The sequence below is a fragment of the Staurois parvus genome, unplaced genomic scaffold (assembly GCF_062004578.1).
Source record: "Staurois parvus isolate SC_StPar_1 unplaced genomic scaffold, SC_StPar_1.0 ptg000734l, whole genome shotgun sequence".
Lineage (NCBI taxonomy): Eukaryota > Metazoa > Chordata > Amphibia > Anura > Ranidae > Staurois > Staurois parvus.
In genome coordinates, this window is record NW_028318530.1 from 1824112 (window position 1) to 1844496 (window position 20385).

Consider the following 20385-nt stretch of genomic DNA (forward strand, 5'->3'; position numbering starts at 1 on the left):
GTTGCCACTGTCTGGTTCAACAAAAGTCCATTTCAAAATTCAAGGCTGGCCATACATGCTTAGAATGTTCTTATTCAGGCACATGGGCGGAATGAGGAAAAGTTGTTTTTTTCCTGATCCACATTAACAGTGTGGATGGAGGAATCTACATTTTTTTTCATATTCAGACAACCATGACCTCTGCAGCTGCCTGGATACCCAGACAAGTGACTACATCTGATTGGATGTAGTCACTGTTCAGCTGACAGTTTTAGCCTGGCTCCTTCAAGCTTACATAATCCATTAGTCACTATGGTCCAGTTCATCTCCTCTGGAGGATGCCACGATTGCCAAACAAATGTTCCATCAAGCCGTCGGTGGAATGCGATGCTTTGAGTTATAGTTCTGATACATCAGCAGACACACAATAAAACTGCAGCCTTGGGAGCAAAAAGAAGTTTGCAGAGCATGAAATGGCAGTTATTACTGTTGGGATGGTGCTTTGTTAAAAGAATGCTAACCAAATATTTCAGTGAAAGTATCATGATAACTGCCCATTAAGAAGCCATTTATCCTGAAACCACCATGTACAAATGTGCTAACAAAGCTGTCTTTTTTTTTTCTTTCCTTCCTTTTTTCTTGTTTTCTTTTTTTTTTCATCAATGTGCTGCTTCCTTGTGAATAATTATATGCCTAGAAACAGCCATGGAGTGATTTTGCTGTTCTGAATGGGGGAAAGATAAATGTTGACATTTGGAAGGCAAGTATTTGGTTAGAGACATTTCAACGTGTAATCTTTCTTTTTTTTCTGTTTGCATGGTAGTGGCTGTTACTTTCACAATTACCATTCATGAACCTGAAGAACAACGCAAGCTCTGGACTCTCACACTCACATTCTGATCTTCTGAAGCTGACTGAAGTAGCTGACTGAAGCAAAGAAAATGAGGGTGTTGTAGGCAAAAGTCAATCAGATATGTCCCTCTATTGTCTAACTTGCGCCCAAAAACCATCAGATGAAATTTGATTGGATGCCACATGGGCAACACCTTCACTTTTCTTTGTTTTAGAAGCTATCATCTCCATTTTTGTGCAACGCTTGCTCCAATCAACACCCTATGCACAGCGACATAATGCGCATGCTTTTTTCTTTTAACCAAAACTTCTATGCCTCTTTTGCTTGAAGGGAAACCATGCTGTTTCATATTTACAGTACATTACTATATGTATACATGGGTGCGGTGCAAAGTCCACTCTTCAGATGGACAGATTTACGTCACATGAGATAAGCATCATTTCATGCTGTGTTACTCCACAGGGGCTATTTTATCGGAGGGTGATGGATTTATCAGTGCATGATGAATTAGCCACAGAGTGAAAAAACATGCATTGGTTAATCCTTATCTTATGTGAAGCAAATATGGCTTTGATGAAACACTTCATGCCTTCATTCTGCACATGATGTCTCACTGTATAGTAGCCTTTGCTAGTAGATATGGATCACTGTCTTTACCTCCCTATTTTCTTCACAGTCACACTGTGTGACTGATTGCTGCTGTGTTCTAATGTGAGATCTGTTTATCTGTAGGATTTGCACGAAGCCACAGTGAACCCAGATCCAAGTCTAAAGGAGTTTGAAGGAGCTACATTACGCTACGCCTCTTTAAAACTAAGGCAAGAACATGAAATATTACAGTGTAAATTGTATATAACATTTAGTAGGAGATTTAGTTGGGTGGTGTTTTCTCAAAAATAATGTAATAAATTGCTTTGTCCGTTTTTTTGATTTACGTTAAAATGACTTCCAATGTTTGTTGGTATATTTATACGATTTCGCAAATGTTTTTTGATCCCTTGCTGGGTTTTTGCTGCACATTGCACACTGATAGGAACATCTCTCCCAGCATGATCCGGACAAGCTGAGCTCAGCATAAATTAATTCTCCATATATTCTATAAGCAGGATACTGTATTGTAAAAAATAAAGGCGCTAATGCCACTATTAAAATGAATACCCACAATATTGTGTGAACAGTTATAGCCAAATTTTTTTTTCAATTCAAAGTATCAGTAGATGTCCATTCTTTCAAATGTTCCATACAATGCTTTCAATGACTTTCTCAGTATTATAGTGCTTTTATTCCATAAAGGTGCCCAAAAATGTGTGATGTATCCAATCGATCACCTATTTCACCGCATTCAAACTCACACTCCAGCACTCTCTTCCTCCACTCAGAGCTCTGGTGTGTGGGTGGAACATTGGCATCAAAATGTACAAAAGAGGCACAGTAACCCTGTATTGTATGTTGAGGCTGGAATGGCGAACAGGGCAGGGGACCAGTTGCAGCCCTGGAGGGACCCTGCTACAGCTAGAAGTAAGGTAAGTATATTTTACTTAAAATGGAATTCCAATCTAACCCTTACTAAAACTGTCCCTTCACCCTTCCTAACATCTATGCTTACTAACCTGTGTAAGATGTATATACTTACTTATTTTCTGGCCTCTCTGCCAACTCGAGTGATATGGCTCCCTTTTGTCAGCCAGCAGCAGCTACAGGGCAGAGGAGGGAGTGGTAACAATGGATGGGCAACTGAAGCTTATGGGTGACATCACAGCTTCAGGGTTTATTAGCCATTATTAGAGCTCTCTCTCCTCTCCCCTGTAGCTACCTTTGTCCGACATAGAAGAGATCACTTGACCAGAACGGAGTGAGCTGAAAATAGGTAAGTACAGTGCTCAGCATAAATGAGTACACCCCTCTTGAAAAGTAAGATTTTAATCAATATCTCATCGAACACAAGAACAATTTCCAAAATTTTAGTTTTATATAACATTTTGTTTAGCTCATAACAACATTAAAGTAAGGTTAATAATAAAACTTAGATTATAAAATCTTCAGCTTTACACAAATTAGTGGATGCAAAAATGAATACAACCCCACAACAAAAACTACTTCATCTAGTATTTTGTGTGATATTTTTGTATGATGATTTTTGTATGACCTCCATGATTTGTAAGGACAGCACCAAGTCTTCTAGACATGGAATGAACAAGTTGGCAACATATTGCAACATCTCTCTTTTTCCATTCTTCAAGAACTACCTCTTTTAGAGTCTGAAATCTGGATGGAGAGTATTGCAGGCCATAGACGGGGAGAAAACTGGCCGTTTTTCTTTTTAGAAAAACGAAAAATCGGTCGTTCAATTGGCCAACTTTACCACCATTGGTAAAAAAAAAGTAGGCTGATTTTCATCCCGTCTACGGCTGGCAAATATAATAGCGGTGTCCCTGCAGAGAGCTCCCCTATTATATTTGACAGAAGAAATAGAATATGAATAAGAAGAAGAAAAAGAAGAAATAGAATATGAAGAAGAAGAAGAAAAAGAAGAAATAGAATATGAAGAAGAAGAAGTAAAAGAAGAAATAGAATATGAAGAAGAAATAGAATATGAAGAAGAAGGAGAAAAAGAAGATTTAGAATATGAATAAAAAGGAAGAAAAAGTTGCAACATTGTATCTATTTGTATCCATTTCGGATACAGATGTTTCTATTCGGATACAAATAGATACAATGTTGCTATACTTTTAAATGTCAAATATAATATCTGACTGAAATTCTTTTTTTTTCTTCTGCTTATTCATATTCTATTTCTTCTTCTTATTCATATTCTATTTCGTCTTTTTCTTCTTATTATTCATATTCTATTTCTTCTTTTTCTACTTCTTATTCATATTCTATTTCTTATTTTTCTTCTTCTTGTTGGTCACTGCTCATGCGCATTTTTTTAAATCAGTAAAAAGATTGGCGGTTTTGTCCATCATTGCCGTGAAAATCGGCCGAATGACAAAATTGGCCGATTTTTTTCCAATATGACCAACAAAAAAAAAGTGTCAAAATCATGAAAAATGGCCGCCCGATTACCCCACTAACGATCCGAAAATCGGCCGGTTTTCTCCCCTTCTATGGCCTGCATAATACTCAACTTGTCTCTTCATAATTCCGCAGAGGTATTCAATTGGGGTCAGATCATTAGGCATACTTAGCCACTGAATCACTTTCACTCTGTTCTTCAGAAATGCAACAGTGGCCTTAGGTATGTTTTAGATCATTGTCATGTTGGAAATTGCATGACGACCAAGGGAATGGAGTGAAGGTAGCATCTTCTCTTTCAATATAGAGCAGTACATCTGTGAATTCATTATAGCATCAATGAAATGCAGATCCCCGACACCAACAGCACTCATGCAGCCACACAGAAGGACACTGCTACCATCATGTATTACTGTAGGCACCATGCATTTTTCTTTGCATGCCTCACTTTTGTGATGCCATACAGTTTTGAAGCCATTAGTTCCAAAACATGTATCTAGGTCTCATCACTCCAGACTACAGACTCCAAGTAGTCTTCTTTTTCAGCATGGGTCCTGTCAAATTCTAGGAGGGCTTTTTTGTGCATGGGCTTCAGGAGAGGCTTCCTTTATTGATGACACCCATGCATACCATTCCTCTGCAGTGTATGCTATATTGAGTCATGGGAAACAGTCACCCCGGTTTGGCTTTCTACTTCTTTAGATAACTGCAGTAAACCTGCATGGCGATTTTGTTCAACCCTTCGCATCAGAAGACACTCCTGATAAGGTGTTAACTTCTGTGGGAGGCCTGGACATCTCTGTGAGATGGTTGCAGTTCCATTCTTGTTAAATTGTTGTATCACTTTTGCTACAGTATTCTGACTGATAAGTAAAGCTTTGCTGATTTTCTTGTAGCCTTCACCTTTCTTGTGTAAAGAAATTATTTTCTTTCTCAGACCTTGTGACATTTCTATTCCATGTGGTGCCATTGCTGACAGCATGAAATGGGAAGGGTTTTTTTTTGTTAAGTAACGCCCTTTTATATTTTATAATCAACTATCTGCTGGACATCTGTTTAATGAATAATTAGACTCACATGTAGTTGAATTCTTGTTAATTAGGATTTTGTTTTCTAAAATGTAGCCTTGCTCTTAAGACTTCACTGGGGGTGTATTCATTTTTGCAACATGGTCTTGAATTAATCTGTTAGGAAAAATACTTTTTTGTGTGTGCAAATTAATAAATCTTTTTTGCAATCAATGGCCCGCATTTGTGGGAGAATTTTGTAGTATAGTGTCCCAAGAAAATGTTGATTCTGAAAGGAAAATAATGGTTCTCTGACAAATCTGTAGGGGTGTACTCATTTATGCTGAGCACTGTATATACATCTTTCATACACAGATTAATAAGCATAGGTGATAGTGGCGGGCGGGGGTGTGACAGTTTTAGTAGTTAGGGTTCAGCTAGAATTTTACTTACATCATCTACCCCTAGACTAAATGAACATTTAGTCCTTGCAATGGGTGTGTATATGGGGGTGAACTGTAAGGGTGGGTTTTTTTTGTTGTTTTTTTTATATTTTATTTTCCTCGAGTTGGGTTTTGAGGATTGGTAACTAGCAATATATTATTTTACAGTTTTATTGCTGGTTTAATAAGTCAGAGATTTCTAAACCTCTTTGGCAGCTATAACAAGCTTTTTTGTCAAATATTCTTATCCATGCTCATTTTTATCCCTTTCCTCATCACTGATAACAATAAACAAACTATTTGGCCAACGTATAGCCAGCTTCAGGTAGGTTAGTATTAATTGTCAGGATATGATAACTGACAGCCACTGAAAGTAAAAGGTATGAAAGTAAATTATATTGTTGGTATATAGGCAGCTCATATAAATGTAGGACAGAAGAACAGGATCATTCAACATACTGTATTCTTTTTAATGATACTCATTCAGTTATCTGTGCAAAAAGATGTACAGACATGAATAAAGTGGATTAAGTAGACATTTGTATTTATAGCTGTCTATATTTCATTCTATTCCATTCCTTTTCCTGCAACAATAAGCCATAATCCATATATGCATATCCTCCCCCTGCCTAGACACAGCACCTCTTCAGATCATTTTAATTGTTATGTATTGAATACATGCACGACTCAGTCATTTTGTAGCATCATTAGTATTCCTAGGAACAGAATATGTATCATTCTGAAGTATTAGTCTTTTACTATGCTGGGTTTGTTTTCAGCTTATTGGAATCAGCACTATTAGTAATAAAAGTTAAGAATTCTTTGGCGTTGTGGAAAAATATGGATGAATACTACCTTACTGTGAATAATCATTTTAAACTCTTTACCACTTAGTACTAGTCTGTAATACTCCATCACTGGGTGGTTTTTCAGTTTTCAGTGCTGTTAAATTGACAATTACTCGGTCATGCAACACTGTATCCAAATACATCATTTTCTGGGACATATACAGATGTCTTTCGGTGGTGGTTAGCAACCATTGCTTTTTTATGCTTCCCTCCTCTCCTGTCCCGCTGGCACACAGGGGGATCGGATTCAGGATGGAGTGTGGGGGTGGTAAATAGGACATTATTACCAGCCCCCCACACTCCATCCCAAATCCAATCCTCCTTTGTGCCTGCAGCAGCTGGACAGGAGGGAAGCATAAAAGAGCAATGGTTATTAGCCACCACCAAAAGACTTCTGTATCTGTCCCAGAAATTGATATAAAATGTATTTAGATACAATGTTGCATGACCGAATAATTGTCAATTAAACTAGCACAGCACTGAAAACTGAAAAACCTTCCTTTCCTGAATGAACACAGTGAGTGATGAGTACCAATCACAACCAAGTGCCCATTCTGTACTGAAGCATAGTAAACTGTGTTTTGCGTAGATATTTACACACAAAAAAATACATATTTCTTTTTGTTAATTTACCCCCTCCCCAAGACCCTAAAGTCTTGTTTTAGTTTGTTTCTAGTAGCTTAATGCCCCATACACACTATAAGAAAATCGTACGAAGAGGACCGATCGTCCGATAATCGGATCGTCAGTACAGAGCTTTCGAGAGCCGATCGCGACAATTCGTACGACAATATACGAAGTGACTAGCGCAAAAAATTTTCTCGTACGATACCAGATCGTACAATTTTCGTTTAATCAGTACAGTAGTCATCTGAAAATACAATATCAATACAATACATGACATCACTTTCAAAATTTTTTTCTTTCATAGAAGAATTTTCGTATCTTTAGTAACCTTTTCACTTTCGATGTGAGACTAGCAGGCGAAAAAAAACGGGTGATCGTTTGTCCTATATTCTCATTGTGTGTACGGGGCTTAAGGCTCCTTCCAAACTGCTATTCTGCGGTTTTACTGCAGTACAGTGTTACCGCGGTTTTCATATAGATTGTCTGTAGTTCCCATAGACTTATTTTGCCCTGGGTTTTTGATGCGTTTTTTGAAAGTGCACCAAAAATCCCGCATGCTGCATCCTTGGTGCACTTTCAGAAGCTGAGGCAAAAACGTGGAACATAGTAGAAATCAATGGTAAACCACAGGTAACCCACACAGAAACCATGGGCACAATGCGCTGCAGTGTGAAAGGGGCCTAAAAAACACTAGCTATGCATTTACATTAGAGGGCTGACATTCTGCCAAGATCCTAGTGCTATAGAAAACAATAAAAAAAGAGCTATGATTTCAGTGCCTCTGTCGTAAATTTGAAGATGAATTTCTCTAAAATGCCTATAGCTACAGAGATGAATGATGGTTTGCTATAAAGTGATTTTACTGTATGTTCAGAATGTGCAAATACTTTAGTGTGCATAGTATGGGCACAGGTTCACTTTAAATGTAAATTCAGATAAAGTCTGGCTTTTATCTGTGCAATAATGAAAAAAAGGACAGGCATTCTTGAATCAAGGTCTGAGCTGGGCCTCCCAAGGCCATGGGACTACCTTTCCTGCCTCCCTTTTCAGCACCTCATGCTATTTCTATATGTTGCTGCAAACAGCAATCCCAGACTCAAATAGAGGAAATTTTGTAATAACATAATTTCCGATCATTACATGACACATAAGTAGGGGAACTAGGTCAGTTATGTGTCAGTGTTTGTGCGTGTGATATTGACACCAGCATCCAGGACTAAATGATTGCATACTATTAGAGATTATTACTGTCTTATTATGATGATTACGTTCTGAATATACTATATAAACATACATTCTCCTTCACAGAAATGTCCCTCATTCAGACGAAGAGGATTCCTCTAGCATCAACAGTGACCCTGAAGCCAAGGTAGATCATGAGATGTGATACTTTTTGCCTCATTAATCTGAATAGATTCATACAATCTGGCCCTGGCCCACGGGATGATAGTCTGCTACCCTGGTTGTTTTATAGAGCAGCTGATTGTTTAGCAGGAAAAATAGAAGTAAATGAAAAAAAAAATACTCACTTGGCTGGCACACAATCATTTGTGTTTAAAGTATAAATCTGAATGCCAAAGGTTTCATTCACGTGTGGGGGTGGTACAACCAGGCTGCAGTTTTACCTCCCCAGGCATGCAGCCGCTCAGGGCTGTACACATTCCATGGCCATTGTAAAAATTAAACAGCCTGGCTAATGCAGGCCATAGATGGGTCGGAAATTGGCTGATTTTTCGGCCAAAAAAAAAAATTGGCCAATTTTCGCACCGTTAATGGGTTAATTGGTTGGCTGTTTTTCTGGATTTTGGCACATTTTTTTTATCGGTAAAGTTGGAAAAAAATTGGCCGATTTTGGCCATCGGCCGATTTTCGCGGCAATGATGGTCAAATTGGCCGATCTTTTTACCGATAAAAAATCTGCGCAGGAGCCGTGACTTGCAAGAAAAAGAAGAAGAAAAAGAAGAAGAAGAAAAAGAAGAATTCCAGTCCGCTATTATATTTGACATGAAAAAGTATTGCGGTTGCAACAATGTATCTATTTGTATCCGAATAAAAACATCTATATCCGAAATGAATACAAATAGATACAATGTTGCAACCGCTATACTTTTTAATGTCAAATATAATAGTGGAGCTCTCTGCAGGGACAGAAGTAATTAAATGCCGGCCGTAGACCGGACGAAAATCGGCCGATTTTTTTTTTTACCATTTGTGGTAATGTCGGCCTATTGAACGACTGATTTTTCGTTTTTTTTTTTTTTTTTTTAAACGGCCGGTTTTCGACCCATCTATTGCCTGCATTAGTCTATAGAGCCATGCCATAATTGCCCTGCATCTGTGTGCAATGCATGCAATTGCAGTATAGCAGTGCGGTATTCACAGGGTGAAATCAGGTGGTGAGAAGGCAACATAAAGCCTCCTAATGGCCTGTCAAATTCCTTCTGAATAGTAATACAATGCAGATCACTCTTTAGAGGGTACTGCACATGTGAACGACCCCATAGTGAATGCCAATTGTTTTCAAACTGAGTAGGCCATTTGTAGGGAAGAGCTAGGAGTTTTTTTGTATATTTTTATGCTAAAAGTTTGTAGTTTATATACCCTATGTATTTCCCAAACTTGCTTTCAGGAATAGTATATGTTTTATCCACTTCTCTTTGCAGAAAAACAGGAGAGATAACCAGTGTTAAACTGTTATTGATTTGCACCTAATCCTCCTACCTGAAAGACTGAAAAACATTAGGACATGTATAGAAGGCCGAAAGGAGACCATTCATTGGGGCTCACATAGAAAACAATGTGAAAGAAGGACTGTTACCAACCACAGCCAGTCTGAATTCAGCTGCCATTTTTATCAGCAACAGTTTGTATATTAAAGAAGAGTCTGGATCATTTCTATGGCACAACTTCTTTAATGCATGGGGCCAAAGGTTTTATTGTTTTTGTCATCCTTAAGCCCCGGTTCACACTGATGTGGTGTGGAATTCGCATGAGATCCGATTCTAGTGCGGACAAAAAAAAGAGTGCTGCATCTTTTTGGTGCGGATGCGGTGCGATTTTAGCCATACAAAATGTAACAAAATGTATGGCTCAAATTGCACTGCACAGAATTCACATGTGATTTGCAAAGGAATGCGGTGTGTTTCCTGTGCAAATCACATGCGATGTTCCACAGGCCAAAGGATAAGTTCACCTTTAAAAAAAATGCACTTTTTTTGGTGTGTAAAAAATGTGCATTTACTATTTTTTTTTAGGAGCCTGGAAAGCATTGTACGCATGATCAGCAGATTGCTGGTGCCATACAGGGCTCCTGCAGACTGTCAGTGTAAGCTGTGTGCCCTTACATCAGATGTGTAATCTGTTTCACACTGACAGGAAGAATCAATGAACTACCAGAGCGTTCAACAGCACTGTGGTTGTTCAGTGAGACCTACAAGCCGACAGCCGCAAAGAATGGCTTGTAGTTTTCACCTTCACAGAACTCTGTGAATGAACGATGCAGCCGTACAGCCAAGCTGTTTTCAAAAAGTGACAGCTGGTACGGGGAACTTCTCCCCATACTGCTGTCACAGGGAGAGAAGGGATCTGGCATTGGCTGCAAGATTGGGAATATGTTACATGTCCCATCCTAAAAACAGGTAGACCATGTAACATGTTCCCGAAGATGAACTTATCCTTTAAAGCAGAACTAAAGGCGAAACTTTGGTTTTCATTTTGAATCGATAAAGGGAAAATTTATAACCCCATAGCAGTCCTTTTTGTCCCATTTTGGAGAGATTTCCCTTGACTTTCATTTTGTCCTGGCAGTGCATCTGTGTCCCATTGGAGAGATTTCCCTTCATGTCCTGTCCCATAGCTGAAATAGGAAATGAGAGGAAATTCCTCCAAAGTGAGGGAATGTTTGGTTGTCACCAGGGACACAAGAAATGGTGTCCCCCATTGGAGGTTTCCCCTCTATAACTGTTCTGGTGACACCCAAAATATATACAGTATATGTGTGTAAAGCGCTGTAAAATTGACGGCGCGATATAAGTACCTGAAATAAATCAATAAATAAAATAATATGAAGCAGTTATTTCCCCCTACAGTTAGACTAGATTGGTAACCCGTCTACTTTACATGAAAACATGACATCACTCAAGTGATATTGATCCTTCATTTAAGATAAGTAAACATACGTATATTTTATTGGTGTTTATATATTCCTTCAGGTCAGGAAAACGTGTAGGTGGCCCTGACCTGGACTGTGAAATAAAGGGACCTGATTTCTCTTGCATCCATTATTAGCTGCAGGACTATGTAGCCTCTGTGCTGTGCTGTGCTGTGCTGTGCGTTTACTCTATAGGCAGCACAGGGTGTTCCTGCCACCTTGTGGCCAAAAGCCATAACTGATCTCATACTTATCCCTGGACAGTTTGTCAAAGGAAAACATGAGAAATATCCGGAGTGTCATTCTGATCTCTTCCTGGACATGCTGACTGCCTGAATGTCATGCTGATCTAATGGCTTCACTACTTTCAAAGCGTTAACCTGTAGCAGGTGTGCAGATTAGCAGTTCTTACTTCACATGTTCTATGTTTATTCCAAGTCAGTGACTCAGAAAACATTGACACCAAGCAAATAGCATTTTCAGAATGGGTAGCTGCCATATTTATTTATTTCAGGTACTTATATAGCGCCGTCAATTTACACAGTGCTTTACATATATATTGTACATTCACATCAGTCCCTAACCCTCAAGGGGTGTACAATCTAAGGTCCCTAACTTACATTCATACATACACATACAATTTATACAGGAGATAATTAACCTACCAGCATGTCTTTGGAGCGTGGGAGGAAACCGGAGTACCCACGCAGGCACCGGGAGAACATGCAAACTCCAGGTAGATGGTGCCATGGTTGGAATACGAACCAACGACCCTAGTACTGCCAGGCGGAAGTGCTAACCATTTAGCCACTGTGCTGCCCACACCGTATTACTGTTATAACAGGTCACTTTTATCCTGTTACACGTAAAGCACAATCAACGTGTGGTCAAAACAAAATAATAATCACTAGAACGTTCTAAAGCATCGGTGCACTTTTTACACACCTTAGCCATTTATATATACACTCACATAGAGCAAGTTTTCAGATATAATATTTCACTGTGTTTTTATGGTCTTTTAAGCATTGGACTGGGATCATGGTTTTGCAGAATGCATTAGGAACACTGCACTTTGCTCAGTGCTCAAACAATTATTAACATAGCTAAATACAGTATAAATTCTGAATGACAATAAAATAATAAACCCAGATAGTGACAAACTTGGGAAAAACATGCCACTTAAAGCGGAGCTCCACCCAAAAGGGGAAGTTCCACTTAAAGAACTGGTCCCCGTTAAGGATTGGCACCTTTCGGGGGTGGGGGAGTGGGTACCTGAATTTGACAGGTACTTGCTCCCACTTCTGCTGTGATCGCCTAGGTGATTGGAAGCAGAAGCTGTCCTTCCCCCTCACTCCCCGTAGTCTTGTGGGACACGTGACAGGTCCCAGAAGACTACGGGACCATTCACAATAGCAGTGCTTCTCGCAAATGCGCAGCGAGCACCCGGCTGTGAAGTTGCAAGCTGTCACAGCCGGGTACCCACACTGAAGATGCCGGCGTCAGGAACACAGGGCTGCCGGTGAAACTGGCTACAGGGGGGACACCGTGGGATAGAGGGACAGGTAAGTGTCCATTTTTTAAAAGTCAGCAGCTACAGTGTTTGCAGCTATTGACTTTTATTTTTTTTTTCACTGGAACTCCGTTTTAACTGAAGTTCTCTTTCTTGATGACAGATCGCCCACAAACTTCATGAAAAGGCTACTCAGAGAAATGATGTTTATAAAAGCTTATGTTGAGGGGCTTTGGACTGTGTAGATGAATTTGGTGTAGACATAAATTCATTGTAGATGCATGGAGTCTGCACCTCCTTTGAACTGCTTTTGCAATCCTATTGTCTTGTATGGGGAGAGAAGCAGTTTTGACGCAAACAAAAGCTGGTTGACACAGGCCATTAACTCCTTGCTATCTCCACCAGCAGTCCTTGAGCCTCGGTTCACATATATGTGAATTCTTATGTGATTTGAAATGCACAGATTCGCATGACATGTGAACTAAAATGCTTTTCTGCAAAGCCCATTTACATACATGTGGCCCAGTCGCAGTTTTAAAAAGGGTCCTGTGCGATTTGTAGTGTGATGCGGGTGCAATTTCAAGTCTGAGACACTTTAACAATTTGCATCAGAATTGCATCTGCACCGCATGAACAAAATCACTGCGCACTAGTCTTTAATATTCTTTAATTGTCAAGAAGCCTTTTTGATTCCTGTTGTTCTTCATACTGAGCCAGTCAACACAACTTTACTATTGTTGGAATAGAAGTAGCTATACAATCATACATTCTGACAGAAGACATACATTTGATTGTACATGAATTGCATCTGCTGCACATATCAATGTATGTTTGTCAGCCAAAGGCAACATCCTCAGGCTCCATGCACACTGGGAGTTTTGATAACACTGGTAACGTTAGCTGTGTAAACACTTTTTTTTTGTGGTTTTACATTAGCATTTAGCAGTGTTTTGCCGCAATTAGTGGCGTTTTGCCACTTTATTTATACCAAAAAAAAATTGTGGTGGGGGGGGGGTCAAAAAAGTCCAAAAACGCAGTTTTACCACGTTTTTCAGAGTTTACAGCTAAAAAACTCATCTAGAAACCCACTAGTCCTGGAGTTTTTTTCCAGCCAAAAAATGTCACAGCCAAAAAACGTTGATTACAGTCTACGTGTCCATGCAGTGGTGTATTTAGGTTTCGTGCTGCCCTAGGCAACACAAAAATGCCCCCCCCCCCTACAGAGAGACCTTGACACTCTTGACACTGACAAGCACCCCCCTTCCCCACGATAAGAGCCTGACATTGACCAACAACGCCCCCCCCCCCCCCCCAGCCAAGAGAGCCTTCCACTACCACCACCCCATACACACTGGCAACCCTCCCTCCACATCCTGGCAAGAGAGAAGACACTCACCTTGACAGCTGCTGGACATCCCTGGGAACAAGAGTCAGGCTCTGCATACACCATCAAGCAGCCTGCAGCCTCTCTCAGATCCCACCTGGACCCCATGCTGCGTGTGACTTTTCTTTCTTCTATCCTTTCTTTTGGGGTGCAGCGCTGCCCCTTGAAAAAATGCCCCCCAAGGCAAATGCCTTGTTTGCCTTGTGGTAAATATGACCCTGTGTGCATGGACAAATAGGATAACATGCTTGGGGGTTTACTGGCTGTAGAAAAAAACATCAAAAGCCAAAAACAGCAGCTGTAAAAATGTCAAGTGTGCATGAGGACTCAAAAACAAGGTCAAATTTGACAGATTCGTGGCCCCTGTCTGTACCAAAAGGTATCTGAGAGCTATCAGTTGAGCAAGAACAAATCAGCCACTGTCAGGCACTCATGTCTGCAAACCAGTCCAAAAACAGTAATAATCAGGTCAGGCAACCTTCCTATTTTCATAAATGGACTTTTGGGAGGGGAGATGAGTGGCCCTGGTGGAGGTTACTGATGCTGCTTATCTTAGGAGGGAATGGTAGCTAACCGGACTCATAGATTAAATAGCCCCATTTTAACAATGCAAAGAAAAATGTTACCATACTTTATCAATTAGATAACAGGAGGCACTGGTCATAAAAACAAACATTCTGCTTATTAGAGAACCTTTATTTTGTAGTGGCAGATTGTAAAGGATTAATGGTATGTTCACAGATAAAGATCTGCAAATGCACAAGGTGGACTTCCCAGTTTTTGCTCCTTTTGCAGTTAGTGCAATGGTTAGACCTTTAGTAAATATGCCTGCTCATACTTGCATTCTTTGCTTCAGTACTCAAATATAAACTCTTCTAGCTTGAGTTTACGAGTTTGATTCCATCCATTATAGAGAAACAACTGAGTCAGGAAGAGCAGAGTCTGATCCTTAAGGTGGGTATACATGTGCCGAAATTCAACCAGCTTCTGTTGAATGGTCATGCTGGAAAACCAGCTTTCGATTACCAGCACCGATTTGTGTATTCTGATGGGCAGGAGTCCCCATTGTCAGAATACAATAGTGCGATGCACTTCTTTTGTGTGGATACACAAATCTGTAAGTTTCTTTTTTGTTCAACCCATTGGTTGAATGAAAAAAAAAAATGTGTATACCCTACTTTATTCTTAACCACTTTCCCATCCCCCTATAGCAAAATTACTGCTACAGGGCGACAGGGGTGCGCAAAATCTTGTGTGTGTGTGTGTGTGTATATATATATATATATATATATATATATATATATATATATATATATATCACTGGCCAGTGATCGACAGCTGAGGCCGCCAATGGCGTGTGTGTGTGTGTGTATATATATATATATAATATATATGCACGCCATTGGCGGCCTCAGCTGTTGATCACCGGCCAGTGATTCCCTGACGGCACCCGGCAATCACCGTGTATCACCGATAGGGGAGAGACCTGTTTGTAAACAATACAGATCTCTCCCCTGTCAGCTCCTGCACATTGCTTTGTATTGCTCTTCATAGCACACAGTACAGCAACCAGTAAAACACAACACAGCACACAGTTAACCTTTTGATCACCCGATGTTAACCCCTTCCTGCCTGGTGCCATTAGTACAGTGTCAATGCTTTTTATTAGCACTGATCACTGTATTGGTGTCACTAGGGATGTCAGTGACAGTTAGTCAGCTCCCCCCCAGTGTCAGAATGCCCACTGCAGTCCCACAGTCCCACTATAAGTCACTGATCACCGCCATTACTAGTAAAAAAAAAATAAAAAATTCCAGTATCTATACCACCATTTGTAAACGCTATAACTTTCATGTAAACCAAATAATTTATACGTATTGGAATTTTTTTTATCAAAGACGTAGCAGAATACATTTTGACCTAAATTTATGATGAAATTTGAGTTTTTAAATATTTTTACTGGACATGTTTAATAGCAAACAGTCAAAATAATTGTTTTTTTTCTCAAAATTGTCGGTCTTTTCTTTTTTTTATAGCGCAAATAAATAAAAACCGCACAGGTGATCAAATACCACCAAAAGAAAGCTCTATTTGTAGGGAAAAAAGTACATACATTTTATTTGGGTGCAACATTGCATGATTGCGCAATTGTCAGTTAAAGTAACGCAGCGCTGTATCGCAAAAAAATGGCCTGGTCAGGAAGGGGGGTAAATCGTCTGGAGGGCAAATGGTTATAGTAGAACAAAAGCACAAGCAGACTGTTGATTGCAGAAGAGACATGTCGGGGTTTATTTACTAAAGCTGGAGAGTCCAAAATCAGACTCCCTTCTGCATAGAAACCAATCAGCTTCTAACCTCAGCTTGTTCAATGAAGCTTTGGCAATGAAACCTGGAAGCTGATTGGTTTCTATGCAGAAGGGAGTCTGATTTTGAACTCTCCAGCTTTAGTAAATAAACCCCGTAGTGTCAGCACCCACAGCCCAGAACCAAACCAGATAAAAGATACCAGCACTGGCAACAGATGTCAGACTGTTGAAGAAGAGGTAAGTATTGCAGAGTTTAGCTCAGCTTTAAAGAATTGGCTAAATGGTTAGCACTTCTACCTTGCAGTATTTGAATCCCGACCAGAATACTATATGCATAGAGTTTGCATATTCTCCCCCTGCTTGGTTGGGTTCCCCCCTGTATTCTGTTTTCCTCCAACACTCCAAAAACATTGTGGCAGAGTAAATGGCTCAACTTGGTGCTCCCAAGATGGCTTCCTAAGTGCTTTTGGTCCCCAAGGAGAAAAGCACTATAGAAATACAAATGAAAAATAAAAACCTAAACTCCAGGCGAAAGTTATAAAGAGCTTAATTTAAATACATATAAGAGCTTGATTGTGTCCCAAAAGATTTATAATTCTGTTCAGCCCGTATTGTAAATTGCCCCTACCAGACAGCAGTAGCCAGGTGAATGATTTTACTTTTCTCCCTTAAAGAAAAGCAATGCATTTAAATGCTGACCACCTCTCAGGCTACTGATTAGACAAAGCACAGCAGCACACTGATGAGGTCAGCTTTCTGCTCTCTCTACCTGTCGTTGAGCTCCCAAAGTTTTACAGCTCTGTGCAATGTTGTAAAACCTCATACACTTTGCTCTCCCTTTCCCAGTCTGAATCATGGTATGCATGGGATTATAGAAGATTAATGCAGATATATATTCACATACTTATACTACCAATCAGGGGCGGACTAACCATTTGGAAACTCGGGCACTGAGATGCCCCTGGCACCTTTTTCATAGGCTTTTTTGAGTTTGGGCAAAGACACAGGGGCCCCATGATCCCCTATTGCCCGGGGGCCCCATGAGTTGTCAGTCCGCCCCTGCTACCAATATATTTTAGTATAAAGGTGTACCTATATGGTGATCTTTTATCTCTGCCTTGAGTTTAGCTTTAGCTTCCACTCTGGGGTTACTTTCCAAATTTTATGTCTCAGCTGGTTTGTAAAATAAATAATGTAATGATGTGTGAAGGCCTTCTAGTCTAGTTGTACAATACTTAGAGATTGCAAGCTTGGGAAAGCATCTGGAACAAACTGTTTCACTCTTCATATAATTGCAGCTCCCCACAGTGGTGTTGACTTTGTGCAAGGATGTCTTGTAATTTTCCAGTTTATTAAAATTGCTAGTCTATAAAATAACCATAGCATTATAGGGAACATATGAAACACAACTGTAGCTGTAATCTTAAAGATGGTTAGTATTTTGTTTTTCATTAATGATGGGTAAACAGTATTAAATGCTGTGGTTTAATGATCTTTATCCAGAGTCAGGGACATGACATCCTGACCAGCGCGAGCGTCTGTGGTAGTGACGGGGACTGCAGTGCTTAAATATTGGTTGCTTGCAGCAAGAATTGGCAGCGTGCCACACACAGTATTAAAATCCACTCACAGCCACGAAGGAAACTGCAGATAAATAATGCAGTACCCGCCATGTTCCAGGCTTAAATAAACTGATGTGTTACATTGTAGTGTAGCCAGTGCAGAATAAAGCACTTGTTTATTTCTGTAATTATTACTACCCTCTAGTGAGACTGCAGTACTATGAGTTAAAGTGGAACTAAATCTGCCAATTTAATGGTTTTCTAAAAGAAAGCTCAAGTTAGAAATGTTTAGCTGATGTTATTAAAACCTTAATCAAACATACCACTGCTGTTTTCTTGCCCATTCTGCCTACTAGCACATGCATACTGTATGTTCAATTCAACCATGCCTCTGGAGTTAACGGTCACAGTTGCCAGCGTGCTTATGTCAGCTCTCAAAGTTTCAGATGGCTGTTGTCATAGATGATCACACATTCAGCACCATAGCTAGTGCAGATTGAGTACAAATGAAGATGATACAGTGGTCGGGTACAGAGGTATAGGCCAATTTAGTTCTCCTTTAAAGTGTGACTAAGTATGATTAAAGAGTATTGTTTGAAAATTAAGAGCTGCTGAATTCATGAAATATGACCAAGTAACACTTGTTACTTTCAGCAGAAGAAGGCCTAAGGGTTACCAGAACAATTACATACTGGTACAAAGGGCACCAGTACAAAGGACACCAGAACAATTACATACTGGTACAAAGGGCACCAGTACAAAGGACACCAGAACAATTACATACTGGTACAAAGGGCACCAGTACAAAGGGCACCAGAACAATTACATACTGGTACAAAGGGCACCAGTACAAAGGGCACCAGAACAATTACATACTGGTACAAAGGGCACCAGTACAAAGGGCACCAGAACAATTACATACTGGTACAAAGGGCGCCAATACAAAGGGCACCAGAACAATTACATACTGGTACAAAGGGCGCCAATACAAAGGGCACCAGAACAATTACATACTGGTACAAAGGGCGCCAGTACAAAGGGCACCAGAACAATTGCATACTAGTACAAAGGGCACCAGAACAATCATACACTGGTACAAACGGCTCCAAAGCAATTATATACTGGTACAGGGGCCTCCAGAACAATGATGCACTGGTACAAGGGGCTCCAAAGCAGTGATATACTGGTACAGGGGGCACCAGAACAATGATACACTGGTACAAAGGGCTCCAAAGCAATGATATACTGGTACAGGGGGCACCAGAACAATGATACACTGGTACAAAGGGCTCCAAAGCAATTATATACTGGTACAGGGGCCTCCAGAACAATGATACACTGGTACAAAGGATGTCAAAACAATGATACACTGGTACAAGGGACTCCAGAACAATGATACACTGGTACAAGGGGATCTGGAACAATGGTGTTTACTGGTACATGTGACTCCAGGACAATGACATACTGGAATGTGGGGTTCCAAAACAATGACATACTAGTACAAGGGACTCCAGAACAATGATACACTGGTACAAGGGACACCAGAATATTTATACACTGGTACAAGGGGCTCCAAAGCAATGATATACTGGTTCAGGGGCCTCCAAAACAATAATACACTGGTGCAAGGGACTTCAGAACAATTATGCACTGGTACAAGGGGCTCCAGAACAATGATAGGCGGGACTACAGAACAATGGTATACGGGTACGTGGGACTACAGAATAATGGTACACTGGTACATGGGACTCCAGAACAATGACATACTGGTACACATGGCACCAGAACAATGATACATTGGTACAAGGGGTCCTAGATCAATGATACACTGGTACAAGGGTCTTCAGAAAAATGATACACTGGTACAAGGGGCACCAGAGCAATAATACTCTAACAGGGGGCTCCAGAGCAATGATACACTGGTATAAGGGGCTCCAAAGCAATGATACACTGGTACAGGGGATCTTCAGAACAATGATACACTGGTACAAGGGTCTTTACAACAATGATACACTGGTACAAGGGTCTTCAGAACAAGGAAACACTGGCATAAGGGGCACCAGAACAAGGAAACACTGGCATAAGGGGCACCAGAACAATGAAACACTGGTACAGGGAGCTCCAGAACAATGAAACACTGATACAAGGGTCTTCAGAACAATGATACACTGGTACAAGGGTCTTCAGAACAATGAAACACTGGCATAAGGGGCACCAGAACAATAATACACTGGTACAGGGGGCTCCAGAACAATGATACACTGATACAAGGGTCTTCAGAACAATGATACACTGGTACAAGGGTCTTTAGAACAGTGATATACTGGTACAAGGGTCTTCAGAACAATGAAACACTGGCACAAGGGGCACCAGAACAATGAAACACTGGTACAGGGGGCTCCAGAACAATAATACACTGGTACAGGGGGCTCCAGAACAATAATACACTGGTACAGGGGGCTCCAGAACAATGATACACTGGTACAAGAGTCTTCAGAACAATGATGCTCTGCCACAGGGGGCTTCAGAACAATGATACAATGTCACTAGAGGCACCATAACAATGCCATGCTGATAATTTGCCATCTGGAGCTTCAAAATTATGTTTTTTAAGAAATGGCTTACTGTCATATTTGTATAATATACAAATTTTTTTGCAAAATGGATGCAATTATAATCTTGCAGTAAGTTCCCATTTGCA

The 20385-nt window shown here is 40.2% G+C and overlaps 1 protein-coding gene across 6 annotated transcripts in view; it reads left to right on the forward strand.

The window, feature by feature from the left end:
• The window catches only part of APBB2 (amyloid beta precursor protein binding family B member 2), a 387866-nt gene that overhangs the window by 236477 nt on the left and 131004 nt on the right, over nucleotides 1-20385 (forward strand). For 4 of the 6 annotated variants that reach the window (XM_089654015.1, XM_089654012.1, XM_089654014.1 and 1 more), the window contains 3 exons: nucleotides 677-739; nucleotides 1565-1650; nucleotides 8081-8141. In XM_089654015.1, the coding sequence (XP_089510141.1) occupies nucleotides 677-739; nucleotides 1565-1650; nucleotides 8081-8141 (210 nt within the window). The remainder of the gene's footprint in view (nucleotides 1-676; nucleotides 740-1564; nucleotides 1651-8080; nucleotides 8142-20385) is intronic. The other 2 variants (XM_089654016.1, XM_089654017.1) reach the window with 1 other exon arrangement.